Genomic DNA, 27,827 nt, shown 5'->3' on the forward strand with positions numbered 1-27,827 from the left:
CCGAATTTTCCTTCAGCTTGCAGTAAGAAAAATGCACCGTTTGGGAGGAGGAGATGCGATTGTTCGAGACTTGCACCTTGTTTTGTAATTATTGACAATCGGAGACTATAAAAACGAGCCGTGTGGCTCGAATAATCGTGTCTCCTGTTCCCAAATTGTTTATTTTTGATTGGAAGGAAAATTCGGGAGAATTTACTGTATTTGAAATTGCTTATAAATTACAGCTAAATTATAGCTTCCCTTTGACGATAAATACAATAAATATAGCTCGATTGTTCGAGACTTGCACCTTGTTTTGTAATTATTGACAATCGGAGACTATAAAAACGAGCCGTGTGGCACGAATAATCATGTCTTCTGTTCCCAAATTGTCTATTTTTGTTTGGAAGAAAAATTCGGGGGAATTTACTGTATTTGAAATTGCTTATAAATTACAGCTAAATTATAGCTTCCCTTTGACGATAAATACAATAAATATAGCTCGATTGTTCGAGACTTGCACCTTGTTTTGTAATTATTGACAATCGGAGACTATAAAAACGAGCCGTGTGGCACGAATAATCATGTCTTCTGTTCCCAAATTGTCTATTTTTGTTTGGAAGAAAAATTCGGGGGAATTTACTGTATTTGAAATTGCTTATAAATTACAGCTAAATTATAGCTAAATTATTGCTTCTCCTTGACGATAAATACAATAAATATAGCTCGATTATTCGAGACTTGCGCCTCATTTTTGTAATTATTTACAATCGGAAACTATAAAAACGAGCCGTGTGGCACGAATAATCATGTCTTCTGTTCCCAAATTGTCTATTTTTGTTTGGAAGGAAAATTCGGGGGAATTTACTGTATTTGAAATTGCTTATAAATTATAGCTTCCCTTTGACGATAAATATAATAAATATAGCTCGATTGTTCGAGACTTGCGCCTCATTTTTGTAATTATTGACAATCGGAAACTATAAAAACGAGCCGTGTGGCACGAATAATCATGTCTTCTGTTCCCAAATTGTCTATTTTTGTTTGGAAGGAAAATTCGGGGGAATTTACTGTATTTGAAATTGCTTATAAATTACAGCTAAATTATAGCTAAATTATAGCTTCTCCTTGACGATAAATACAATAAATATAGCTATGTACGCTAATTGCACTGGTAGCGAACGTGTTGAGCGTCAGCGGTTGTTAAAAGCGAACGCTCGAGTGTGCACCACTGTAATTGGGATGTAAATTAACAATGTTACTTTTTGTGGGCTGCCCGAAGCCTCTGGTCTGCGGAGGGCCGGGTGACTTTTGGTGAGCTCGCACCAGGTACTCCGAACTTAAGCCTCGTTGCTCCCTCAGCTTCCTTTCTGCCCCTGGCACCATCACTCTCACCTGCAACGACGGAGATACAGTAAATTCTCCCTAATTCGCGCTCTGATTTTCCACAATAATAGGACTATTTGTGAAGAAGAGATACGATTATTCGAGCCTTGTGGCTCGTTTTTATAATAACTACTGTCAACAACTATAAAAATAAGTTGCAAGGCTGGAATAATCGTATCAGCTCTTCCCAAATTGTCCATTTTTGTCTCCAAGCTGAGCGTTAATTAGGGAGAATTTACTGTAGTTAGTTCAGCAGTCGAGGGAGCTATTAGAAATTTTAACTTTCGTAATTCGACGTTGGACCTTTAGGAGCATAAGCATCCGACTGCTTTCTTTCATTTTTGAGTGGAGAACGGGTAGCTAAACAGCCGGACTTAGTGTTGTAATTTTAATACTTCGATGTTGTATAACAGCATCATTTGAAGGCTTGACAAATTGCTAAACAACGCTGAATAATAAATAAACGCTAAACAAGTAGTTCATCTGTGGTCGACGTGTTAAGATAAATACTATATGGCAACATGTCCAGTGAATGAGCACTTCAGTTGCATAATTTTCGTCAGAATATGCACCGGTTATGTTATGACTATAACTAGTTAGGGATACTAAATATTTTAATCGTACACTAACAAATTATCTGCGGTAACGTTATCTAACAATTTCGTTGGTTGATAAGCTATTTTAGCAACTTCGTACATCCCTGAACACAATTTTAACATTTTATTATAGTTATAACCCTTTTAAAAATGTAATATAGCATTCAGTGAAAAATACGTCGAACGATTAATATTTGATATAATATTATATTATTTCAAATTATATATTATATATATAATATATAATATTATATTATATCAAATTATATATTATATATATAATATATAATATTATATTATATCAAATTATATATTATATATATAATATATAATATTATATTATATCAAATTATATATTATATATATAATATATATAATATTATATATATATATAAAATATATAATATTATATATGTATATATAATATATATAATATTCGATATAAATATAATGGAATGAATATTTAACAGAATCGATAGATCGCACAAATCTTCATCCGGAAAATACCGAAGATGTTCAACCATTGGACAGAAGATCACTCCGATCTCGTTCAACAGTGCAATCAAAGACGCAGCGTTGTTACCATTTCTTCGACGGTGGAGAATCGAGCCATGTATCCGGACATCGTCAAGACAGCGGCCACCTCGGCCAGGATCAAAGCCAATCCTGACAATTGCAGGCACCATCCGTAGTGGTACTGCGGCAGACCATTGTCGTCCGTCTGCATGCTGGACGTGGAAGGCAAACTATACTTTCCGGGCAATTCCAGCGAGGCGTCCGATAACGCGGACGCTAGGACTATCAGTCCGCCGCCTAACGAGAGACCTGGAACACAAATGAAATTATTACTTGGCTTACTTCCTAATGTCGCCGATATTTATGGTATTCGAACACGGGATCGATTCGGCCGTGACTTATGGTCGGAATTGGCCGAAGCGTGGCCCGCGATTAGAATTCGCTGTCCAAGTTGCCGAACTCGAAATCATTACTTATGGAGTTCGTAACTGATGAAGATCGCCGATAATTCAGTGGTTAGGGTGTTCGGCTGCGAGACTTTAATCAGAGCCCGCTTGCCTGGGAGACGTTCAGGGTGAATTCGACCTTGACGGAGTTAGTTGATCGTCGCGCTGTGTACGCGAGGGTGGTCGCTAGAATATGAGCGAATTGAATAAAGTTTTTAATAGATTGACGGCTCGGTTTCTGTGACGAGTTGGTTTCTTATCAACAGGTTTTCCTTCGTGTCGAAATCGTGTCTTAGGGAATTGAAAGCAGTGAGCATTTCTCAAGATACATTTTTATGGGATTTTAGTAGCATTAATGTGATTATTTAGAGATATTCACTTGCCTGAATATCTCTGATTCTAAACATGTGAAATATTTTAAGCGTTCTTTGTGACACTGATTCTGGCATAAGCGTTAACTATAAGGAATTAGATCAAAATATAATTGCTAAATCATTGTTAAATTTTCTATTAATGTATTTAACTGTCATGTGCAATACTTTCATTAAGTATTGTATAAAATTAAGTACTGTATATGTATATAATTATTATTTAGAGAGAGAATACAAAATAAGCAATTATATACATAACTTAATTAAGTACTGTATATATAATAATAATTATATTATATAATAATATTAATATAATAATTAATAAGTACTGTATATATGTATATATGTATATACAATAATAATAAGTACGGTATATATAATAATTATTACATAAATAAAATATAATTACATAGACATAATTATTATATAATTAATATATAATTAACATTAATATTCTTCGAAATATATTTCTGCTAATTTAATTTATATAAAACACCACAAACTAGGTATCAGAATACACCAAACACCATATGGGATTTCGTGTCACGTGTCCTGAAAGTGGCAGATCCAGAATTTTTCATATCACGATTATAAGATTGCAAGCATATATTAATGCAACATTTATATTCTCCTAAGTTGTCTCTTCGGTTACAATATTACGATAAAAATCGCTGAAAATCTGAATAATTTGAAACAGGTGTTTTCAGCGAACCCAGCGTTGAGATGTAAATCTTGTACGTACGAAACCCTCGGCAGTTTCGAACAGGTACACGTTTCTCTGCGGTGTGAGCGCAGCAACGCGTTGCAGTGTCCTTCCGCACCGTTAATCAGTTACTTTAATCCCGCAAGCGGAAAGACGTTCGTTCGTTGTGAATACCAACGGATGAACGAGCTACGGAAAACATCTTGTCGCAGCGTGGGTGGCTCGGAGATTACGATAAAAACCGGGTATCCGACGTAAGTCCCTCGGGGGGTGGGGGGAGAGCAAGTTGCATAAACAACGATCTTGGTTTTATTACGGGCTGAACGATAATATATATCTGTACGCCGCATCATCGCGTTCCCATTAAATGCAACAGCTTAAAGCGGTAATGCGAGACGAACGGCCCTATTAGAATTTATTGTTCCATAAAATTTGTCGCGTTCACCGCGATTCAGCTGCATTTCCCCCCTCTCCCCCCCGTGAATTATCAGCTGTATTAGCGGCGAATACGTGCCGGTAATACTTCACAATATTTTCGAGGAAGCACATACTGATGTTTTATTGGTAGACAGGAACAGGATATTGGGTATTGCTAAAATATTGGTGGCGGCATATTGAACTTTCAGACTTGCACCCGTCGATAGGGATGTAGCAGCGTCGTAAAATTTTTAGCTGAGTACAGAAACGTGTTTCATACTTCCGGGCATGTACGGAGCTCCGAGAATGGTCATAAATATTATTGCTTCGAATCAGCTGGACCGGCTGAAAATCATTCTTTGGGGTTGGAGCATGGATCGCTCTTCGTTTCGATAAATATCAATGCCTTCGATTAGTATCATCGTAACAGGCTCTGCTGTTAGGACGTCGTATTTCCTCTTTCAGTGATTCTAAGAACTTGGAAATGTGATTAATAGTCTGCGAATCTTTGTCGCGCGCAGATTTCTCAAATGCGAGAATGCGTAAATTAAATTTTATCATTTAAATCAATAACGTCTAATAGCATTTTTCACGTTGAATGGACTCGCAATGGACGCATAATTCGGATCAGCGTAAGAAATGCTATCGAAATGAATATTTTCAAAATTTTATCTGGGAAATTTGGACGTTTTTTTTTATCTGGATTTTTTACTGAATGGCCTCCCTTAAAGTTTCAACATTTAAAATGCAAGTCACAATTATCCGGGAGCAATTCTTCACGGCGTTGCTCTCGGCTTTATATCCTCTAGGGCCATGCCATCCGCGAGTCCTTTCGTTTACACAACCCTTAAATCCCCTTCGCATCCCTTTATGTCTTCTATACCAGCTCTAGACACCATTAGCCATAAGCAGACTGCGGCTGGTATGCATTCGCAGTAAGTCCTCCAGAATGAAATTCGGCAAAATAAAAATGTAGGGAAGTTAAACTAAGCCTTTATATTTACCTTTCTTCATCTAAAAATAAACTTTGGAGAACGTGAATTTGTAAACTGTAGAAGCTATTATATAACGAAATATACAGGATGTCCCAAAAGTCACTCGCAATCTGGGAATGAGGGGTTTCTGAGTTCATTTGAAGCAACAATAAACTAACAATAAAACTTGGAGAACGTGAATTTGTAAACTGTAGAAGCTATAACGAAATATACAGGATGTCCCAAAAGTCACTCGCAATCGGGGATGAGGAGATCCTGAGGTCATTTGGAGCAACAATAAACTAACAATGAACCTTGGAGAACGTGAATTTGTAAACTGTAGAAGCTATAACGAAATATACAGGATGTCCCAAAAGTCACTCGCAATCTGGGAATGAGTGGTTTCTGAGTTCATTTGAAGCAACAATAAACTAACAATAAAACTTGGAGAACGTGAATTTGTAAACCGTAGCAGCTATAGCGAAATATACAGGATGTCCCAAAAGTCACTCGCAATCTGGGAATGAGGGGTTTCTGAGTTCATTTGAAGCAACAATAAACTAACAATAAAACTTGGAGAACGTGAATTTGTAAACCGTAGCAGCTATAGCGAAATATACAGGATGTCCCAAAAGTCACTCGCAATCTGGGAATGAGGGGTTCCTGAGTTCATTTGAAGTAAATTTTTCCTTGGCGAAAATGCAATCCGCGGCTTCGTTTGCGAGTTATTAACAAAAAACAGTGACCAATGAGAGCCGAGATCAGCTGGCGCGAGGGAACTGGGCTTCGTACGCTCGTTGGCTGGACCGCCTCGCGCCAGTCGAACTCGTCTCTCATTGGTTACCGGTTTTCGTTAATAACTCGTAAACGAAACCGCGGATTGCATTTGCGCGAAGGAAAAAGTTGCTTCAAATGTCAAGTTGCTTCATTTCCCTTTTGAGACACCCTTTGGAAAGTAAGAACTATTATAGTATACGCGAAAGATTCAGTCTTCCTAATTGATTTTCCTTCACTTTCACACGGTATCACGTGCTGCTAATTAACCTTCCACGTATTTCCCCTCATTTACAACAACCGCCCCTCAATTTTCGAATTTCGAATCGGAAATATTACATTAAAATTGAAGCAACGCAAATCATCAAGCCATTCTCGCATTTCAGCGATCAATTACCATTATTGTTTAACATGTTTGAACAAAGCGTTCCCCTTGTTTCATCTCGCGCCGAATGCAACGTGGAATAATCCTGCTTCTCGTGGCTCATCCTGTTTACTAGCTCCTATAATAAAAGCTGCAGGAAGCCAATACAGTGTTGCCGCACTGGCATGCAGCAGAAAAACGTCTACGCGTGTGTACAAAATTTACGACTCAACGCTAGGTTTACTATTTTATAATATTTGATAAAAATGACAACAATATATTTGTTCAGATTTCTAGCGATTTTTTTGTCATAATATATACTCAAAATAAAAACAACTGTATTCAATGAATTCTTCGATTTGAATAATTCTTCTGGATAATGCAAGCTTATGTATTCTTATTTATTGTTATATTTTATTTATTATTATTATTTATCATTATGTTTCATTTATTATTACATTATCTTATATATTATTCTACTTTAATTAACACTGTATCAAATAGCAATTGTCTACTAGTTCTTTTGCAATAGAAGATCGATAGTTACGAATTTCTAAAAAAATGGTTCAAAAAGTAGATCTTAATAAGCTTATTGACAGGCTTTAGATCAATAAAGCGTCAAATTAAAAAGAACGTATTTCGAACAATGTCCGAAATAATTCTGTAGCTGTTAAAAAGAAGGAAAACAGATAAAACGAAGAAATGACATGCAAAATATTTTACTCGAGCATGATTAAATTCTTTAGTAAACATTATTGCCCAATATCCGTTTGTTATGCGATCCTGCGATATCGACAGCCATCAAACAATTCGCCAAAAAAGAAAAAGGAAATGCAAGAACCGTCCGAGCCGTACGCGAACGATTAAAGGCGAGCTTTAAAACTTCCGCGTACACGGAGTAATTAATTATGTCATAGCGGCCGGTTCCCGTAACAATGCGGACGGACTAGAAAGAGCGCAATCTCCAGGAAAATAAAGTTCAGACGGCAACTCCCGGGAAAAGCTCGACGCGTCGCGTCGTGTCCACATGCAAATGCAACATTATCCATTCTTTTTTTCAGCCGCGAATCAAAATGCGACGGTCGTACCTTCCGCGAGCCGGCCCGGTCGCGCATGAAAGCTCACCCCCCGACTGTGACGAAAATGAGCTTCCTTCGCTTCTGCGACCCGATCCTGGCCTGCTGCGAACGCATTAAAAACCCTCGGCCTGCATCCCCGTCGCCGCTACGTTTACTCTTTATCTGCGATACGTTCTTCCCGGGCGTAAAGCGTGCGACATAAAAATTTGCATACGCGTAAAACGGACGACCCGGGGCCTGCTGCCGCGGCTGTCTCTCCTCTCTGTATAGCCGATCCGATTCCAGTCGCGTGAGCCACCACAGACGGGACATTGTTATGACGGGGTAAGCCACCCGGTTATTGCATTCTTAACGGCGGATGTTCGGCCCGGGGTAACTGCGACTATTGCTGAAACGCACCAGACTGATGCTTCTACCCGCGTTCGACGACCCGATATTTCGGAGACATTTTTCACCGACTCCCTCTAACCACCCCGTTAGGCTGTTGTCCCCGAATCCCGGGCTCGTAACGGAGGGTTCGTGATCGACGATTTTACCGTTCCGTGCTTCGCCTACTCATTTCTGTCGTGGCCACGCGAAATCTGAACTGCTGCGTCGTTTCGCAGAGTTTTTTTTTGAGAGAGAGAGTTTCGGTTGGATGTGGAGCTTTTACGATTTTACATGATAATAATAACCAACTTGATTGCGGATTTTTACGCATTTATGGTGCCGCAGGCTGGTAAATTTTAAGGTATTTGGTGTATTGGGGAAGATTCATCGCGAAGGGTTTCTCGACAGGAGCAGTAAAGCCGTGTAAAGCACGTTTAAATTAAAAAAATTCGACAAATTAATATAATATATATAATAATTATTCGACTTATTGTAACTTTTGGTACGATCGTTTATAATTATATATGAAATGCTATGTTAGTCTAATAACCACTCCTTTTGCACTCAATTATACTTTTTTCTAAATTTTTGTGAGATTGATCATTGCTACATACTTTTTGAATATTAATATTAATAGGATTTCCGAATATTAATTTTATTTATGTATAATCATACGCAGACTATACATATATAATCTAAGAATTTGAACTCTTTTAATATTTATTTTGAGTCGAAGATGAATGAAGTGCTGTAAAAAGCAGCATAAAAGATGTTTAATGTCTATGAATTATCGTAGACATTAGATAGTGCGAATAAAAAACTGACGCGAAGAAAATTTTAAGGACGAAGATGGTTTATTAAGATTCATATCTGCGTATCTTTAAGGAAAAATTAATTCAATTTAATTTAATTTAATTTAAATTAATTTAATTTTAATAAACCAATGATGCTGCGATATTTATTATTTTATTATTTTAATAAACCAATGATAATGTAATAATGTTCTCTTTTTCTAATGTCTTGTTTTTAGATTTGTACAGTAAATTCTCCCTAATTGACGCTCAAATTGTGTAGAAAAATTGACAATTTGGGAAGAAAAGATACGATTGGGATAGATTATTTTTATAGTTGTTGTATAGTGCGTCAATTAGGGAGAATTTACTGTATTTCACTGATTTACTTTTGTCTAGAGTACCAATCTAACTGCTAATGATCAATGTTATATTGCTCTAAAATTATATATTGTAAAATATATCAAGGAATACCGAAATGTTAAAAAGAAAATTAATAATATACTAAGAAATATAGAAATCCTTAAGAATTCTTTCCCTTGAAAATTCCGACACGATCAATTCGATACCATTCTTCACGCGCATCCAATAGTTAATAATAAATACACATCGCGCTTTAACGTTACGAAATATAATTTCTGTAATATTCAACGAGTGGGGGAGACGCATTCCAGGTAATTTATTACACCGATAGACCACGACGAAATGATGGATGGCCGAGTCACAAGAGTAACCGGTGAATTCCTCTCAATTTTTCGGGAAGGCCGAGAGTATCGGTTCACAGTCGCGGAATAGATTGCAGGATTCATCCGCGGCGAGCGATTAATTTCAATAATTGATTGCTACTTCGGCTTGTCAAATTACACCGTCGCATAAAAAGCATGCATATTTCATTCGGCGCGTGTCCCTTGAACGGCGCAAATGCGTCTGGCGAATTTAAATTTCAATTAACGCCGCCGTACGTTTCACAATTGGACGTACGTCGCGAACGTTACAAAGTTTATTCTTCGTTTCGATTCGCGACACGTAGCCCAGACCTGTGGATCCGTTGTGCAATACGCGAGCGTAATGATTAAAAACGATCTGAAACGTGGAATTTTAATTCACGGCCATTTTATGTCGTTTGTGAAACGACATCGTCCCTCTTTTTTCCACTTTCAGCGAATATTTTCCATTCATTGCTCCATTCATCGAAAACTGTACCTTCGTTTTTTCAAGTTTTTTCAAGTCTGCTTCCACGCAAATGCATTCTGGTCAATTTTAACGTCTTCGTATAAAAAAGGTAAAGAGAAGTATTTCCAAGTCAAGACAAAATTGTTACATAATCAATCTGAAAAACTGCTTATACATATTCTTTGCATTCACTAAATATTTTTGTATCAAAATGCTACAATAAACAACTCCACCTCGCTTTTGCTATACATTTTTAATATCCGCTCTTTTTCCTTTTGTCAAAATTCTCAACGCAATTCCTTCATTTTCTTCTTTTAACAGTAGCGAACGTGCAAGTAAATTACGTTCCATTGCAAAAAGTCACCTTTTTCACATACGTCGTTTTATCTTGTAATTGCTAATATTTTGCGTCACCGCAAAATTAATTTTACACAGACTTTAATCGACGCTTTTTCCTTTCAACAAATGTTCACGTCTCAAATATTTTATGCTGTTTATTGGCATTGTTTCACAATCTTTGGAACCTTGAATCAAAGTAACAGGAGATCGTGCTAATAATATAACTGACATTTTTACGCCAATGTGCAAGTAAAATAACAATAATAACTAAATATATTATTATATATATTATTATATATATTATATTTATTATATTAATAAATAAATTAATTTTACACAGACTTTAATCGACGCTTTTTCTTTTCAACAAATGTTCACGTCTCAAATATTTTATGCTGTTTATTAGCATTGTTTCACAATCTTTGGAACCTTGAATCAAAGTAACAGGAGATCGTGCTAATAATATAACTGACATTTTTACGCTAATGTGCAAGTAAAATAACAATAATAACTAAATATATTATTATATATATTATTATATATATTATATTTATTATATTAATAAATAAATTAATTTTACACAGACTTTAATCGACGCTTTTTCCTTTCAACAAATGTTCACGTCTCAAATATTTTATGCTGTTTATTGGCATTGTTTCACAATCTTTGGAACCTTGAATCAAAGTAACAGAAGATCGTGCTAATAATATAACTGACATTTTTACGCCAATGTGCAAGTAAAATAACAATAATAACTAAATATATTATTATATATATTATTATATATATATATTATATTTATTATATTAATAAATAAATTAATTTTACACAGACTTTAATCGACGCTTTTTCCTTTCAACAAATGTTCACGTCTCAAATATTGTATGCTGTTTATTGGCATTGTTTCACAATCTTTGGAACCTTGCATCAAAGTAACAGGAGATCGTGCTAATAATATAACTGACATTTTCACGCCAATGTGCAAGTAAAATAACAATAACAACTCTAGTCCCGAGCTATCACACTGCAGTGTACATCCAGCCGAACGCATATATCCTGCCGTTTGCGTCTGACGCTTACAGGAAATCCTACGTTCGCACGTTTCTTTCGGTGCGAACAACCGCCTCGTTAGCACCGGCAGAAAGATCGTTTTCTCTATTTGCAACCCATGGACAAAGCAACGTGCAACGTGACTTGCGTGACTTACGGGACACATGGCAGCGAACGTGTCACGGTAGATGTACCGTGAAGGGATCAGTGGCGGATCGAGTGTCTACGGGTGTAAGGTATTGACTCAGGAGCCCTTTAGTCGCGAATGGAGGAGGCGTCGCCGCAAATATAATTAATTCCCGGTGTAATTCGAACGCGGCAGAAGTCGATACGTGAAGGTACACGTGGCACGGCGCGTTCCCCGTCGTTCCTCGAACAGAAACCCTCCTCCGTATCGACGAATGGGATTCCTATACGGGGGGAGAGCTTTAATTAGCGCGCGGCTTGTCAGCGCCCGCGTTCTCTTATTCAGCGATTTCGTTTCCGAGCCCGCCAACCCGAACGCTGTTTATCAATTAGTCCTAGTTAGCGAGCACGACCCAATTTCACGCGTCTTCGGAAACAATCTCCCGACGGATATGGAATAATCATGGGAACGACGCATCAACGCATACTCTATGTAGTCTAGAACTTTTAACGGCAGGGGATCTTTTTTATTTCATTTTCTGAAAGCTCGGCGAGCGAGATTTTTATAGGAACTACTGCTATTTTTGATGAAAATGTAGTGAACAATCTTGATAATGTAACAGAAGGAACGCTAGGAAATAATTGAGGCGTAACAGAAAGCTGAAGATTATTATTATTAATATTTTTATTGGAAAAATATTGTTTATTTCTAGCATTACCGAGACATTACAATTTATTGTATAGAAATGTGGCGGAATTTGTACGAGAACAGTTCCCTAAATTTATTTAAAAAACGCTAAATTCACGAGTTAATAATTACTACGACCTTTGTTCTTAATTAGTTCAAATATTGTGTTTTTGATATATATCAACTAGATTCGCCAATGTGTTTCTCTAGATTTTATCTCATTCAGATATATAAAATTCAAAATTGTAAAATACGAAATCAAAAATTATTTTACATGATAGGTAGACAATAAAATATTTAAAATCACGTACGAGGAAATGTACTGGTACGTGATCAATCAACAAAAATTAAATAACACGTTATTGCTGTCTTCGTTTTATTTTCTAAACTTTCACGGATGGAGTTGTCGATGGAAAAATTTGTTTTGGAAGTTGAGAAATGGGACGTTTTCGAAACAGGAAACCGGGTCGCCTCGGCAATGATAATTAACGTCAAGGCGCGACAAAGTTTCGATTGATACTTCTTCCACGAGGGCGTTCGACCGCTTTTTCCACGATTGCTGTTTGGCATGGTGGCAGCGAAATAAATCGAGGCTCGTAAACTCGACTGGCGAATGAAAGTTGGCGAACGCCGGTCGTCAAAGCGTCGACGAGTTTCGAATATTCGATCGAGAGTCGTCTCCAATTTCCAGCGTCGACTCGATTGTGCCCTGTTTTGTCCTTGGACGTCTACTCAACGTATTGCTCAATTAATTAGCAGTAATTGTAATTTAGTCCCGGTACGTGGGGTTCCGGGTTATATCCCGAAGCTTATATCCTGAAGTAACGTGCGCGGCGTCCTTGTTCATTTCGGAGGCAATATCGTATGCGAATTTCATAGTTATCGCGGTTGGTCGATAAACAATTATTGGACCTTGATATTGTAAAATTGTGATTATCTAGGTAATATGTGACCTATGAAAATATTTCGATGTCTTACTTCGGCGCATTTTAACGAACGCTACAGTTCCAGAAGTTTGTTTACACTTTAAATATAACGATTGTTGTATCGAATCATTGGAATTTTCGTTTTCGGAGCGTGTTATAATTTTAGAATTACAGCGGCACGAAGTTTAAAAATTATAACAGCATGAAATTAAAAAGTCAGAACAGCATGAAATTAACAAATTATAGCAGCATAAAATTTTATAATTATTGCAGCATGAAAATTTTTAAATTAACTACGTTAAGCACAGTTTTTTGATACGAAGATTTCGCATTAAAGAATAAAGTGTTTAAGAGTTTAGTAAGCGTATGTTCATTAACGAACAAACTCTTTAAGCAAATTGTGTTTTATTTCGTTAGGTTGTATTTTGAAAGTGAGCGTTTATTACAAAATAATGACGCGGAGTCAAGAAAAGACTGTGATGGGGAAATCGGTGTCGGGAAAAATGAAAAACGCAGGGCTATTTTATTCGCGGCAAAATCGCACTACTTACGGTGATCTCGTTTCACCTTCACACATCAGACTCGGATAACAAAGTACTATTGAAATATCAAATTTACAACACGGAAAGCCGACTACTAGCGACGACTATATATCCTGCAACCTGATCACGTTTTGCAGAGCAGCTGTACGAACCTGATAGCCAAGAAATGTCAATAGAAATGCGAACGACATGAAATTGACGACTGCCTCTCCGACTCCTATTGTGTATAAATCGAACGGGAAAAGAGGCGAAGTCAGTTATGACGTTATCGCAAACTTTTTCAATTAAATAAAAATGCGCCTATTCTCTTGATGATCCGTAAGCTCATAATAAAACGAACGAAAATAATATTATAGCGCTCATCGATATCGATCGATTTATCAATGCGATATATCGTTCATTTTGTCCATTTCGTTAGACAAAAAAATCGGCAGATGTTAATTATAAAGTAGCACAGATGAACAAACAACGGATGTTCAACATATGAATATACAAATTATACAAGATAAATAGCCGCATCGTGCTGGTTTAATTATATTTCTCATATTTTGCTGAAACAATTAAACGACTCAATAATTATTTCAATGATAAACGAAACGGTTATACGTTTATATATTCTTTTGAAGGGTTTCGTTTTTTCAGCTGTGCTTGGACAATAATCATGATAACTGGTGGTTTGTGTGCTATACAGTAAATTTACATTTTAAGGATTATCTTCAGATCTCTAATGCTACACTGTTACAACGGTGGTAGACTATGGAGGGTTGGGCACAGTAGTAGCGGACTGCACGAGTCAGCCATAAGAATTCCGAAGGCCAGCACTTGGTCGGGTCTGGGTTAGATACGAGCGCCTGGTATAAACCCTCCTCTCTTCCATAAGTTCATAGATAAGGAATGTTAAATATACAGGGAGTCGGTCTCAGAAATAATATTCTGGCTAACGTACTTTTTGCAAAGATTATTCTCCAAAAATACAAACGTATTCTGCAGGCAACCAATATTCTAGCAAAATGAAGCTCAAAGAAGAAATTCATACATGACTTTTAATACAATTCCGTGTTATTATTATTTCAATTTAGAATTTATTTTGACAATAGCAAAATTAATGCACTAATCTTTTCTACATTAATGCCAATAGCAAGTTTACGCATTGAATATAATTCTGTTTACGTATACGAACATATTAATTTTATTTTGACGAGGTTTTATTGCTGTTAGTAAATTAAAATTTTACATAAATAATTGATATTGATATAATTTGGAATTTATTGTAGCAGCATGATACAAAAATTCGTGAATCAACTTGCTACTTAGTTTTCATTTCTTACAATTTAATGAAGATAATTTTTACATCGCATAAAAATCCACTGTTTAATTATTCTGTTGTATTAATTATTCGTTATTGGCGCTAGTAAATTTAGATTTTAGATTTTAAATTATTTATAACTCAATAACTTATACTTAATCATTACTTATATAATTTATTATACATAGTTATTCATATTTGTGTAATTTTATAGTTTAATAGCTGTCCCGGTGTCTTTCTAAACACTTGCCATGAGATATTCACGTCTGCGCTCGGAACGAATGGAACAACTTCGCGCGGAAATGCGTTTCTTTTAACTTTCATTTGAAAGCGAGCCGATTCCATTTGAACCGAGTTTGATGCAGCTTCGCAACGTGTGTTCCCCGGATTAGTATTGAAAAGTTCGTCTGACGAGACGCGGAAAATGATTTTATTATTACCAGCCCCGGAAACTTGTCGGAGTCACGCGGAAGTTCCACCGGCAACGTTACGAACATTTTTCTTCTAACTTTACTCTTCTGCTTCTTGACTTTTCCGCGGAACTTCGGATAAAGCCGGGGCTCGTTACGGCGCCTCGAAAATTTCTCGCCGTTCTTTTAATTTCGTCAGATTTACCCGAGCATAATTCCACGCAACGCGGGATTCATAAAATTCAATATCCCTCGAAACTCGCGACGCGTTTAATCTACGTTTCGCGATCATAAAAGCTGATTCTAAATTCCGATAACGCGAAATAATCGTTTGTTTCACGGTTACACCGGCGTTCCCGCAAATTTTTGGTGGAACAATTTTGCGGGGAATTGGCAATTGTGAAGCAATTTATTCGACCTTTTTGTCCTTTTTTTTTAACGATAAACGGTTTATCTGACACGGGCCGAGGAGAAAACGTTACGAGAAGTTGTTGCATCGCGCTGTAGCTTGTAGTTCTCGAACGAAATTGAGGGAACTTTGTGGGATTTCGATCGTAATTCGTAATTTCTGAGCAAAATCGACGAAACTTTGTAGGATTTAGGCAGCTAGAACGGCATGTTTGCCGGCACAGTTTTTAGTCGCAATTTGCCGGCCCGTCGTGTTACGTTCGTTTAATTCATTTTGTGTCACGCCGCACCCCTCCCCCCCATAGGGTCTCAATTTTCGAGCCCTACAGCCAACAAAGTTTATCCCCCTAGCGGTCGCGCAGCTGACAATAGACGTACACTGACAATTTTATCGTGCCGGCGCAGTGCAGCTGCTCCGATGCGTTTCTCGTGACAATTTAATTTCGAAGATAACTTCGACGCTGTTAAAACTCACAGATAGCGTATCACGCTGTAAAAAGAACTTTATGAATGTAATTCTCCTGGGAATTTATTATCCCGCAGTAAACTACCGGTCGGTTCTGCCATTCATGCGCGAGATGCACGTTCCGCAGTTATTTTTTATTTTCTTTTCCTCGTTTTTCTCATGATTAAGTTGCGCCGCTCGAAACGTTTATCGCGTAACGCTGACAAATTCGCCGTTTACAGCTTTCGCGTAATTAGCATTTGGAAATTAATCGAAACTGCTGTTTGGAAAAATGCGCGGCTATCTATTTCAGTCGAAGTATGCCTGATACGAGCACGGCTTTATCAACCGTGTTTTGCCGTGAAAATTCTGCGCACTGTGAAAATTTCGATATTGCACGATTTTCGGTACCTTTCGAGTTCAAAAAAAAAAAAAAAGTTCGAGATGCCGGGCCCGAAAACAATCAACCTCCGTGTTTTATTTCTCCAATACTTTTCACAATTATTTCTCGATTCGTTCGAACAATTTAATATCGTTCATTGGAAATTCGCGTTCATTGCCACGCTCATATTTTGCATTTGCATGCTGCGTTATTAGCTGCGCTGAATTTGCTTTTCATGCGAAATATTCTCGATGTAATGACAATGTTGTGAATTTTATAACAGTTACTTCGATATAGAGACGTATACATTGTGTTAAAGAAAAACGTGAAATATGCAAAGAATTCTCGACGACAATCGCATTAATTTTATGAGTTTTCTGACTTCGGAGTCATATTTATGTTTAAGAGAAATGTTGTTCCGCTTTTCTCTTAATAATTGCCTTTCAAAGCAAATGTTCTTCCTTAAAAATATAAATAAAATAAAATAAAAATGTTGAAAGCTCATGTTTCAAAGTATTTTAATATACACGATTTTTTTATAAAAATTCGAGAACTTATATTATTATTTACATCAACAATTTCATATATTTACAAATTTATCTTTCAAATGACCTAGCTTATCTGTTAAAATGACTATATTAGTTACAACTATATTATCATAAATGACTAGTCATTTGGAAGATAAATTTGTAAATATGTAAAATTATTGGTCTGTTAATAATAACATAAATTCTAGAATTTTTATAAAAAAATATATATTAACATTTTAATATATATTAGGAGGACCGGAAAGTAATGTCGTTTCTGCGCATGCCACTATTCCTTTTATTTTTTGTATACTAATTTTTGCATACTAAATGAAAAGAGGTTGTTGATAATGAGGGTGATTACATCATTGATTGAAAGTAAAAACTAGTTAAAAATTTATCTGTTTGAATTTAATGTAAACAAACGACATAACTTTTCGGTGCCCCTAACATTAAATAATACAATATAATAATATAATATATTAAAATTTAATATACATTAAAATTGAAAACGAGAGTTTCGAACATTTTTATTACTATTTCTATTTTATTTTATTTATATTTTTAAATATTATAAAACCCAGAGAAACATTTGCTTTAAAAGGCATATGTCTCTTTGGCCGATATTGTCGCATATTAAGAAGTCATGGTGACGTTTTAGCGGAGATATAAGCAGGACGTTGTTTTTAATAGAAGTTCCGTCCCTTCTGCATGAAATATAACACGCGTATACCATGCAGTCGCGAGCACATAAGCGTCCACGGACCGAAGGAAGTTCCTTGCATCAAAGTTGACAAACTTGATTCCCCTCTTCGGTACAAGCAAAGAGGATCCAAGCCCCGAGAAGTGATAGAACAGCGTATAGCTTGTCAAACTGGCGCAATCTTGACTAATCGAACTGTTCACGGTAGTTTGGACACGGGACAAATGATGAATGAACGTCGCTGGAAATGATCGCGCACACAAAGACACGATATCGTCTCGTGGTGTACTTTTGCAAAAGCGAAAGCTTTCCTTGCTCTCGCCTCTGCGCTTTTAAGAGCTTCAGGTATTTTTATGAATATCGATTTCGTTTGAAAAAAATAGCTTTATTGGAAACTCGGTTAAGTTTAAAGTTCACAGAATATTTTACTGTGATTTTAGGCTATTTTTTTTCTTCTCTTGGTAATTCGATAACGTCTTTCATATTGCCAATCTTCTGCAGCGTTCAGTTTAATTAAAAGTTTAATTAAATGGTATCTCCTCGATAAAGTAAGTGTACTAAATGAAAAAGCACAAATGTGATTACTGAATTAAATAGAGAAATATGTACGGTGCTTTACGAAGTCGATCAACTAATTAATGAAAATCTGAACGTCGTCCCATAAATGATTGCACGTACAGATAAAATCTTACATGTATGAATAGAGGATGCAATAAAAAATACAAAGCATGAATTTAATGGATTGAATGATGAATTTCATATTATATATAATATATAAAATAATTAATTTAATATTATATATAATATTTTACAATTACAGGAAAATCATTGTTTTAAAATCTTCCGTTTTTACTGATTTAAATAGCATCTGTGTGTGTACATACATTATACGAAAGAAATGAACTATTTAAATGAAAATTTAAATGAATACTATTTATTTTATCTACTAATTACTATTTATATTGTTGTGAAATCGAGACGAAGAATTAATTCTGCTTTTTAAACAATTGAAACAGTATAGGATAAAAATAGCAACATTCAGTTACACGCACATTTTCATACGAACTATATATTGAAGCATTTTATAAAAAACAATTCATCAATCAAGATTTGAGATCAACTGATCAAATGAGCCATATATGATGTAACCGTGCGTGTAATCATCGCGCGTACTAAACTCAGTCGAAGCAAGAGAATCACGACCACAGCGATAAAAATCACGTCGAATGACTACTCACGGCATCTCAAATCAAGACAGGGAACGTTTCATAATAACCGGCTCGTTCACACGCACCTGTCGCGAAAATGAGCCGACTCGCAGCGGACAAAGCCACGAAGAGGCTCGCTGAACAAACAACGACAGAGAAAAACGAGGCGAAAGTAGCTCTCGCGCGAAGATAGTGGGAGGACCTCGTCGCCGTTGCGAAGAAAACGGGCGAAGGAAAAAAGGGGTACAACGCGAGGGTGTGGAAAAAGAAGAGAACTGAGAACGACAGAGAGTGGGCCAGGCGAGCCGCTGCGCTCCGCAAACGTGATATGTTGCGACTAGGTCAAGTTATTTAATCCTGCCAGCATAAACCATGGCAGGCATGCTCGAAATTTATGCGTTGGAACCGGGCTAGGGTACTCGGCAGTGTGTGCGTGGTTGCCCGAAATATTCCCGAGTATCACGTGATCCGGTCCGAATGTGTAAAATCGATAACCGAAGCGCCCCTGAGTCCGTCATATTCAAAATACGAATGCTAACGAACGCCGGCCCAGATCCGGGTATTAGGTTCGCCGATCGCCGATTAGCTTGTCAAAGATGGTGCAGCTACGATCGTCATTTCCGACCAGTCTGATTCTATGCCGGCCGTTTCGCAGCCTGCGTGTCGTTCGTGGAAGATTCGAGGCATCTGGTGATGTGCGAATTGAATAACTAAATCGCGGATTTTACGCATTCACGAGAAATGGCTGCGTAGAACAAATGCAACGGAATGAATGCGTTCGTAGAATTTCGAAATGCCGTTGCATCAGACCTGTGGTGAATAGACTGCGGATCTTTATGCAAATCGGAAATGTTATGCTTCAGTTGGACAAAAGAGGAGTCGGGCGAAACGGTCTTTTCTTCTGTTAATAGTTTCAATAAATCGAAAATGATGCAGCAATATTCTTCTTCTAATTAAAAATAATTAATATAATAATTAAAATATAATTAATATATATAATTAAAATATAATTAATATATAACTAAAATTATTATATTAAATAATATAATAATTATATAAAAATAATGCAGCAATATTCTTCAGTTCTTCTAATTCTTCGCTGGTGCGTAATTAGCTGGTAAGCGGATTTTATGCGTTTATGGAAAAAATAGGTATACTCTTTCCATAAATGCATAGAATCCACAGTATAGTGTGATGAACATTTCAGAAATAATCTGCTAAAAAAGCAAATTATATTTATTTCTCGTAAATCGAAAGAAATATCGAATAACAATATCCTAAATACTATTAATTTTTCTTTTGTATTCTTTTTCTTTTATTCTCATCCCAACGGCATTACTTGTATGTCTGATAATATTTCTCGTCTATTACATTTTCTCTTTCACTATATACATAGATGTATACATATTATATTTACTTGTATATATTAGGTCTACCGGAAAGTTCTGTCCGTTTTTGAATTGAAATATAACACAATTTTCACACATTCAATAATATTTATTGTAGAATATACTTTCCATCGTTACTTATGACTTCTTGCCAGCGTGATGGCAACTTGTAAATGCCATTTTTAAAAAATGATTTATTTTTAGAGGCGAAGGACTCAACTAGTGCTTGGTTGACATCAGCTTCAGTTTTGAATCTTTTTTCCTGTAAAAAGTTTTGCAAAGAGAGAAACAAGTGATAATCGGAGGGTGCTAGGTCTGAGGAGTATGGTGGATGTGACAGAACTTCCCAGCCTAGCTCTGCGATTTTCTGACGAGTCGCCGAAGCAGCATGTGGTCTGGCATTATCATCGGTAGCCATGTTTTCACGATCGCGTCTCACTTAATAACGACATGAGACATCTTTGTTTGTTTATTTAGGAGAGTACATGTGTGTAAATGCAATGATAAAGACAGATTGTCATATATGCCTCAAATCAGCATGTGCATATGGATTAAAACTTGTAATTCATATATATCATATATTTATAATATATAATAATAATATATATTATAATATATATTGTTTTTTTATCGCTGGCACGAAAGATACGAATCGCGAAGGTACCTTGCGACAAATATTTGCAAGATACAGTTCCGATTTTCAATGAATTGTCGACATTTGAATCGTTCTATAATAATCAAAATAATAAGTATTTATTTATTCATGCATATATTAGAGTTTATATGATGATATGATATATATGAATTATATATATACATAGTATAAATATATTATATAGTTAAAACTTGTAATTCATATATATCATATATTTATAATATATAATAATAATATATATTATAATATATATATATACTATGTACATATATACTTGCAATATACTATAATATAACTTGAAATTCATATATATCATATATATGAATTACAAATTTTAACTATATAATATATTTATACTATGTATATATATATTGTAATACATATATGATATATAATTCATATATATCATATCATCATATAAACTCTAATATATGCATGAATAAATAAATTATTATTATTTTGATTATTATAGAACAATTCGAATGTCGACAATTCATTGAAAATCGGAACTGTACCGTGCAAATACTTGTCGCGAGGTGTACCTTCGCGATTCGTATCTTCCGTGCCAGCGATAAAAAAACAATTCCAGCGTAATTCACAGCCGTCGAGCATCCCGGACAGCTCGTTTCGGTGTGCAGCGGGCAACAATCCGCGAATAGGATTCGCGCTTACGGCGGTAATGTCACGGTCAGAGGGAAGGAGCGCCGCATTCCTGGACCGAGCGACTAGCTCGAAGGTACACGTGGTTGTTGTCGTTGTCGTCCCGGCAGAAATTGGATCGGTCACTCGATATCACGGCCGGTATTCTCGAAATTCGAGCAGGCTCGCGCGACCCACGCAACTCCGGCCTCATCACGGGCGCAGTATTAATATTAAATTCCGCTTGGCCTTGCTGCAGCCACCGGGGACTGTGGAGATAGGGCTCTCTCGCTCTACCTAGCTACCCAGCACCAGACCGAATGATATGGCCGGGGCTCGGATGCCTGTAGCCGGCCCGCCGACAAGAATTATATGAGCGAATGCCTCGGGCCGCGTCCGGTTCCGAATAGATCGCGCCGCGGCCGCTAGTTTTCATGAATTGCTGCACGCGGAAATGAATGCGGTTCCGCCAGGTCGAGGTGTTAATTCGTTAATCGCGGACGGTTTACTCTGGTTCGGGGATTTTCGAGCGAGGTGCAACCGTGGGATCGCCGGGCGACCTGGAAATTGCAAAAATCTTGGGACCGTGCGGTAGCTTGCCGGACATTTATGCTAAATATAAATTGTCGCAGGAGTTATTGCGACGGTTTATATAAAATAATCCGAGAGAGTTTTTTTGGTTTTTATATAACGAGAACTTTAATATAACTTGTAACAAAAGGCGATGAGGTACAGTGTGTAGGAGGTAAAGGTAAACGAGTGACGGATGAGACAGAAATATGAACACGTTGAGAGTCGGAGGAAAACTTGCTAACTGACGTCTCCCGGTCGAGAGGTCCTCGTATTTATTGGGGAGAACGTATTGAAATTGGTAAGGGAAAGTCCTTGGGAAGGGCGAAGGCCTTTCCCGAAGATTTTCCGAACGGGGTGATCCGGGACCTATGGTCCGAAGCTGTGTCCCAACGTTTTTATTGTTTTATTGCGGTGTGTACGCCTTGCGTCGGGAAAACCCGAAAAAGGCATATGCACACCCCGTTTTTGAAGGACGTGTCTTTTTATGTCTGGTCCGCCACAAGAAATTGTCTGGTTGTACGAGTCTTGGCGAGATTCGACAATATTAACGAGCTACTGTCTTAACGCTATGACGTCCGCAGATCTTGCATACGATTCTTTTGTTCGACGCCGGCATAATAGCTTGGAAATTTTAGATTTTAAACAAAATTTCGAGGATCGCGGTAATATGAATTCCTAAAGTTAAGATAAGTCATCCAAGAATTTTTGTACTTAATTCTTAGTTAAATAAGCACAATGCTATAGTTAGTTTGCTGCCTTTTAACGTCCAAGAAATATAGTTCAAATGTTATTTCAGTTTTTTAAAGTGGCACCAAAGTGGTACCACCGGTGTACAATAGATAGTTTTTGCATGGCACCAGCGTGGTGCCACCGGACGGTATAGTGTTAACACACGTCTCGTAAGCTGATAAATTACGTAAATTATTATTATTATTATTATTATAAATTAAATTTTAATTAGGTTTCGAAATTCACTTTTGTTATAATTCGACTGCGGATTGTGTGCATTTGTGAGAAAAATGGTAACGTGAAATACGAAATAGGGAGAACAAAAGAAGAATAAAAGGGCAGAGGCATGCTAATTTTAAATAATTATAATTATTAAGAAATGAGGTGCATTTTTAGTGAACTCTCAGTTTTTTTTTAAACGGACGGAGAACGTTTTTATTTTGCATGAAGTTCCGCAGTCTAATTGTAATACAGTTGGATCTTGATTATTATTAAAATTCAACAGTCACTTGGTCGCAGTGTCGTGATTTATCTTTATTGATTAATACAGTAACGAATTTTGCATACAGTTTGCCTTATTTTGAGCTGATGTAAATTGTATTTCGACAAGTTATTTTACCGTCGTCATTTTTCTAAGATATGTCAATTTAGCACAGGATTTTACCATTACGGATTATTAAAAAAATGTTCGAACGGCGATGAAAAAGGATAAAACTAATGGAATCGAAAACTATGGATTTTTCGGAATAGAAATTTTTACAGAGTTTAATTCGCAATGAAAAATGCACTTTTTGTTTGCGTTTTTTTTAGACTGATTTTACTACATATATTCCATGTTTTTTGAACGCGGTGATTGGACCCTTTCGAACTGAATTTTAACATCGACGAAAAATCAATTGCGAATATATTTTACTTGTGTACACAGTTTGTATACAGTTGTACATATAGCATAGAAAGAAAAATTGAACTTAATAATTACGTTTATTAGTACAGCAATTATTAAATAAATCAGATACCTCACGTGTCTGACCATTGCCGGCTGATTCCACTTAGAGTAACGTTTATAGACATCGTAATTGTAACTTGAGTATTCCGAATATGTTAATGATAGTACGATATTATTATTATTAATGGAGTCTAAACTGCTTACTCCCACAATTTTATTCATTTATATCCTCGCAACAAAATAGCAGTAAGTCACAGTATTAGCTCCTTAAAATTTGCTTGTGCTCGAAAACTCTCGCATCGGTCTCACGGAAAAACGTAGCCTGTTGTCGAAAAGTGAACATTATATCCTTGACTCGGCTTTTCACGTAGAATTACCCTCTTTCAGTTTAACCCATTCTGCCCAGCACGTATTCTAGAGTACCACCTCCATCAAAATGCTACTCCGAATTAACTGCTGCGTCTATCTAGCCCATAATAATTCCAGAAAACATTTACACTTTACCTATATTTTGATGCAACTAACACGCACGATATTTATACGTAATTTAGAGAATAGCTTGAAGAGTTATTTTAAGCAATTTTGTATTGAAAGATTTCGAATGACCATTATATTTTAGACCATTGCATTCATTTTTTTTACAGTGTAGAACACTTGCTTTAATCTCCTTATAAATAGAAACCCGAGAAAAGGTTATTAAACACTGTGCAGACATTTGAAGTTGGAGAATAAATGAGAAGTTAGTGAAATAAAAGTACCTTCACACTTTCGTCTCGCATTCGAGTAAAAACGAATCCTAAAATAAAATTTAAACATCGGTCAAAAATCAGAGACTTCGCCCTTTAAAATGAGGGGAGATCCATCACCGTGCGATTATTTTTAACGAAGCGACAGCAGTTCAAACAGTGGCAATTCTTCGATCAATTAATTCTGCTGATGAGCGAGCTTTAAGCATACTGTTACATTACTTTCAATCTACCGCGTCAATTAAGTAATCAATTTCGCTCTAGTTTGCTGCAATTAACGATTGAAAATATTCCACGAAGATCAGCGGTCTAATTACCACTGATTCGACATAAATCCAGTAATCCCGGGAGGGCCGTTGGACGCGAGTTCGACATCGCGTCTCGCCGTCGCCGAAAGGTCAAAGAAATTTCATATGCACCGACCTCATATTTCGACATCTCGACGGTGCGCGTTTCGCACGTTCCAAGGGAATTTCTCGGAGCCGTTTCGCGATCGCGGGGAGCCAGTCGGAATCCGCTTGCGAGCGCTGAGTATCTCTTATTAGATCGCGTTACTCCGCGAATAAGAAGGTTTCGATGCGACGTCCAGATTGCGGGAATCGTAGCAAAACGTTCGCTCGTTTGTGTGTGTGTGGAAGGAGAGAGAGAGAGAGAGAGAGAGTGAGAGAGAGGATGGTTGGCGAACGTTATCTGGGACACCTTTAAAACGGCCCCGCCGCCCCGTTACCATTGCCACTATCGTCGGTCTCGGCGTCGCCAGCCGAATACAAATTATACGGGCGAGCGCAACAACGCTCGGCCGCCTGTCCGAGCATCATACAAATCTAGCCGTCGATACTCCGCGATACCATCTCGAATTAATTCCTGCGAACCAATGATAAATTGGGCCACGCTCGAGGTGCCGGATAAATCATCCCGGCTCTCTCCTCTGCGAGCCATCACGGGCTTTTCCATCGATTTCTTCTCGGGCCGATCGCCGCCCGAGAGCAGATAGAAACGCGCTGCAAAACGTTACCTTTTCGCAACACGTTTGCCACATGATTCATAATTTCGCGCGATCTTTGAGACCATCGACGGAGCGAAGGTGTCTAGCAAGAGACTCGTTCCTTTTGAAATTGTAATGCTCGATTAAAAACGCTTTTGTCAGGAGTGGATAGATGGGAGGGGGGCAAAATTGGCACAAAAAAGTTTGAAAAAGGATGTAAAACGTTTCCTTTTTGCTAAGAAAATACTAACACAAATTTAAGTTATAGTTGAATATCTTTTCTACATAATTCTAAGACGTCGTATTTGAAGATAAACTTGAAGTAGTTTTAGAACTGAAAAAACCAAGTACAAGAGGCTTGAGCAAGAACAGTGTATAAAATTAGAAGTTAAACAAATTAATTAATTACTTTCAATGGTCTAATATTTGGGAACAATAACGTGTCAAATATTAAGGAAGTTTGAAGATAACTCTTCAGGATCTTTGCTGACAAATAAATAAATAGTAAATCTTAAACGTCATCGAATGCACTGTACAACAATATTTACAGAAATAACTGTACGCTTACCATTTTTTTTAAAGATATTCGTAATATAATCGAAGCTTAAACTTCGTCGCATGCACTGTACAACAATATTCACAGAAATAACTGTACACTTACCATTTTTTTTTTAAAGATATTCGTAATATAATCGAAGCGCTTGACAAATTTATCGCAACGTTAATATTCACCGCGGCTTTGATAACGTGTTAGTAATGACGAACACGTAGCGATCGGAGAGAGAGAGAGAGAGAGAGAGAGAGAGAGTACGGCTAAAGGATATTTGAATATTAAAAAATTTTACGTTTCGGGTAATCTCGAATTCGAAGCGATTCGTAACCACTCTTCCACGTCCACTCGTCGCACACGTACTCGACTCGAGTGATTTTCACGTGCTGTAATGTTGTACTTCTGTCCGAGCTTTGTAATAATTAATTGAAAAATGAAACGGAAGCACTTGTTTCGAACGAATTCCTTTCGTGCCAGCTAGCTTTTACGATATGTTACTACGCATTGAAACGTGAGCTCTGATGTATGCTCGCTCGAATGTGCATCAGATTGAACTAATCGAAGCTCTTATGAAAATTACGCAGGAACGGTTGCATCAGAATGCTGCAGTTCACTAAAATTGTTTTAAAAACCAAGCAGTATTAATTGAATGAAAAAACATTTAAGTACACTGCAGTATTTAGACTTTTACTTTTAAGTTATTATCAATAACGGCCGTAAAGTATATTAACAATTTCATTGATTCAATGACAATGAATTGATCTTATATTTAGAAAATTATCTATCAATGTTTTTATACAATTTAGAATATTTATATAATAGAAATGCAAACGAAATATTCTGAATGGCTAAAATGAATAATAATGATGAAATACTGAATGATATAATATAAAATATAATAATAAAATAATAAATAATAGAATATCTTATATTTAGAAAATTCTATGAATGTTTTTATACAATTTAGAATATTTATATAATAGAAATGCAAACGAAATAATTTGAATGGCTGAAATGAATAATAATGGTGAAATTCTGAATGATATAATATAAAATATAATAATAAAATAATAAATAATAGAATATCTTATATTTAGAAAATTATCTATCAAAATTTAGAATACTTATATAATAGAAATGCAAACGAAATAATTTGAATTGCTAAAATGAATAATAATGATGAAATATTGAATGATATAATACAAAATATAATAATAAAATAATAAATAATAGAATAATATAAAGCTATCGAAATGGTGTTACTATTATTAAATAAAAATTCCAAATGCATAATATAAAGCCATAAAAGTAATATCATTATTCTTTGATAAAAATGTTGAATGAATAATATAAAGCCATAAAAGTAATATCATTATTCTTTGATAAAAATGTGGAATGAATAATATTAAAGTCATAGTAGAAACAATAATATTAACTTCAATTCATTTTCAACTATACTTTTCCATTTTAGTCAGTACGCGCGTATTATTGAAAAATTGATATATTGCAAAAAGCGACGGCAGTAAAAAGAGAAAACAATTTAGAGCACGAAAATTGAGGGAAAGATCGAGAGCAAACTATATCCCCGGAATTATATGGAAACTTAAAATCCGATTGT

The 27,827-nt window shown here is 36.4% G+C and overlaps 1 protein-coding gene across 1 annotated transcript in view; it reads right to left on the bottom strand.

Annotated features, from left to right (window-relative positions):
- Positions 1-27,827, bottom strand: part of LOC117226179 (uncharacterized) — a 320,981-nt gene that overhangs the window by 3,528 nt on the left and 289,626 nt on the right. The window contains exons 5-6 of the mRNA XM_076525093.1: positions 2,545-2,786; positions 1,242-1,374 (exon numbers count right to left, since the gene is read on the bottom strand). Coding sequence (XP_076381208.1) covers positions 1,242-1,374; positions 2,545-2,786 — 375 coding nt within the window. The remainder of the gene's footprint in view (positions 1-1,241; positions 1,375-2,544; positions 2,787-27,827) is intronic.

The sequence above is a fragment of the Megalopta genalis genome, chromosome 11, assembly GCF_051020955.1.
Source record: "Megalopta genalis isolate 19385.01 chromosome 11, iyMegGena1_principal, whole genome shotgun sequence".
NCBI lineage: Eukaryota > Metazoa > Arthropoda > Insecta > Hymenoptera > Halictidae > Megalopta > Megalopta genalis.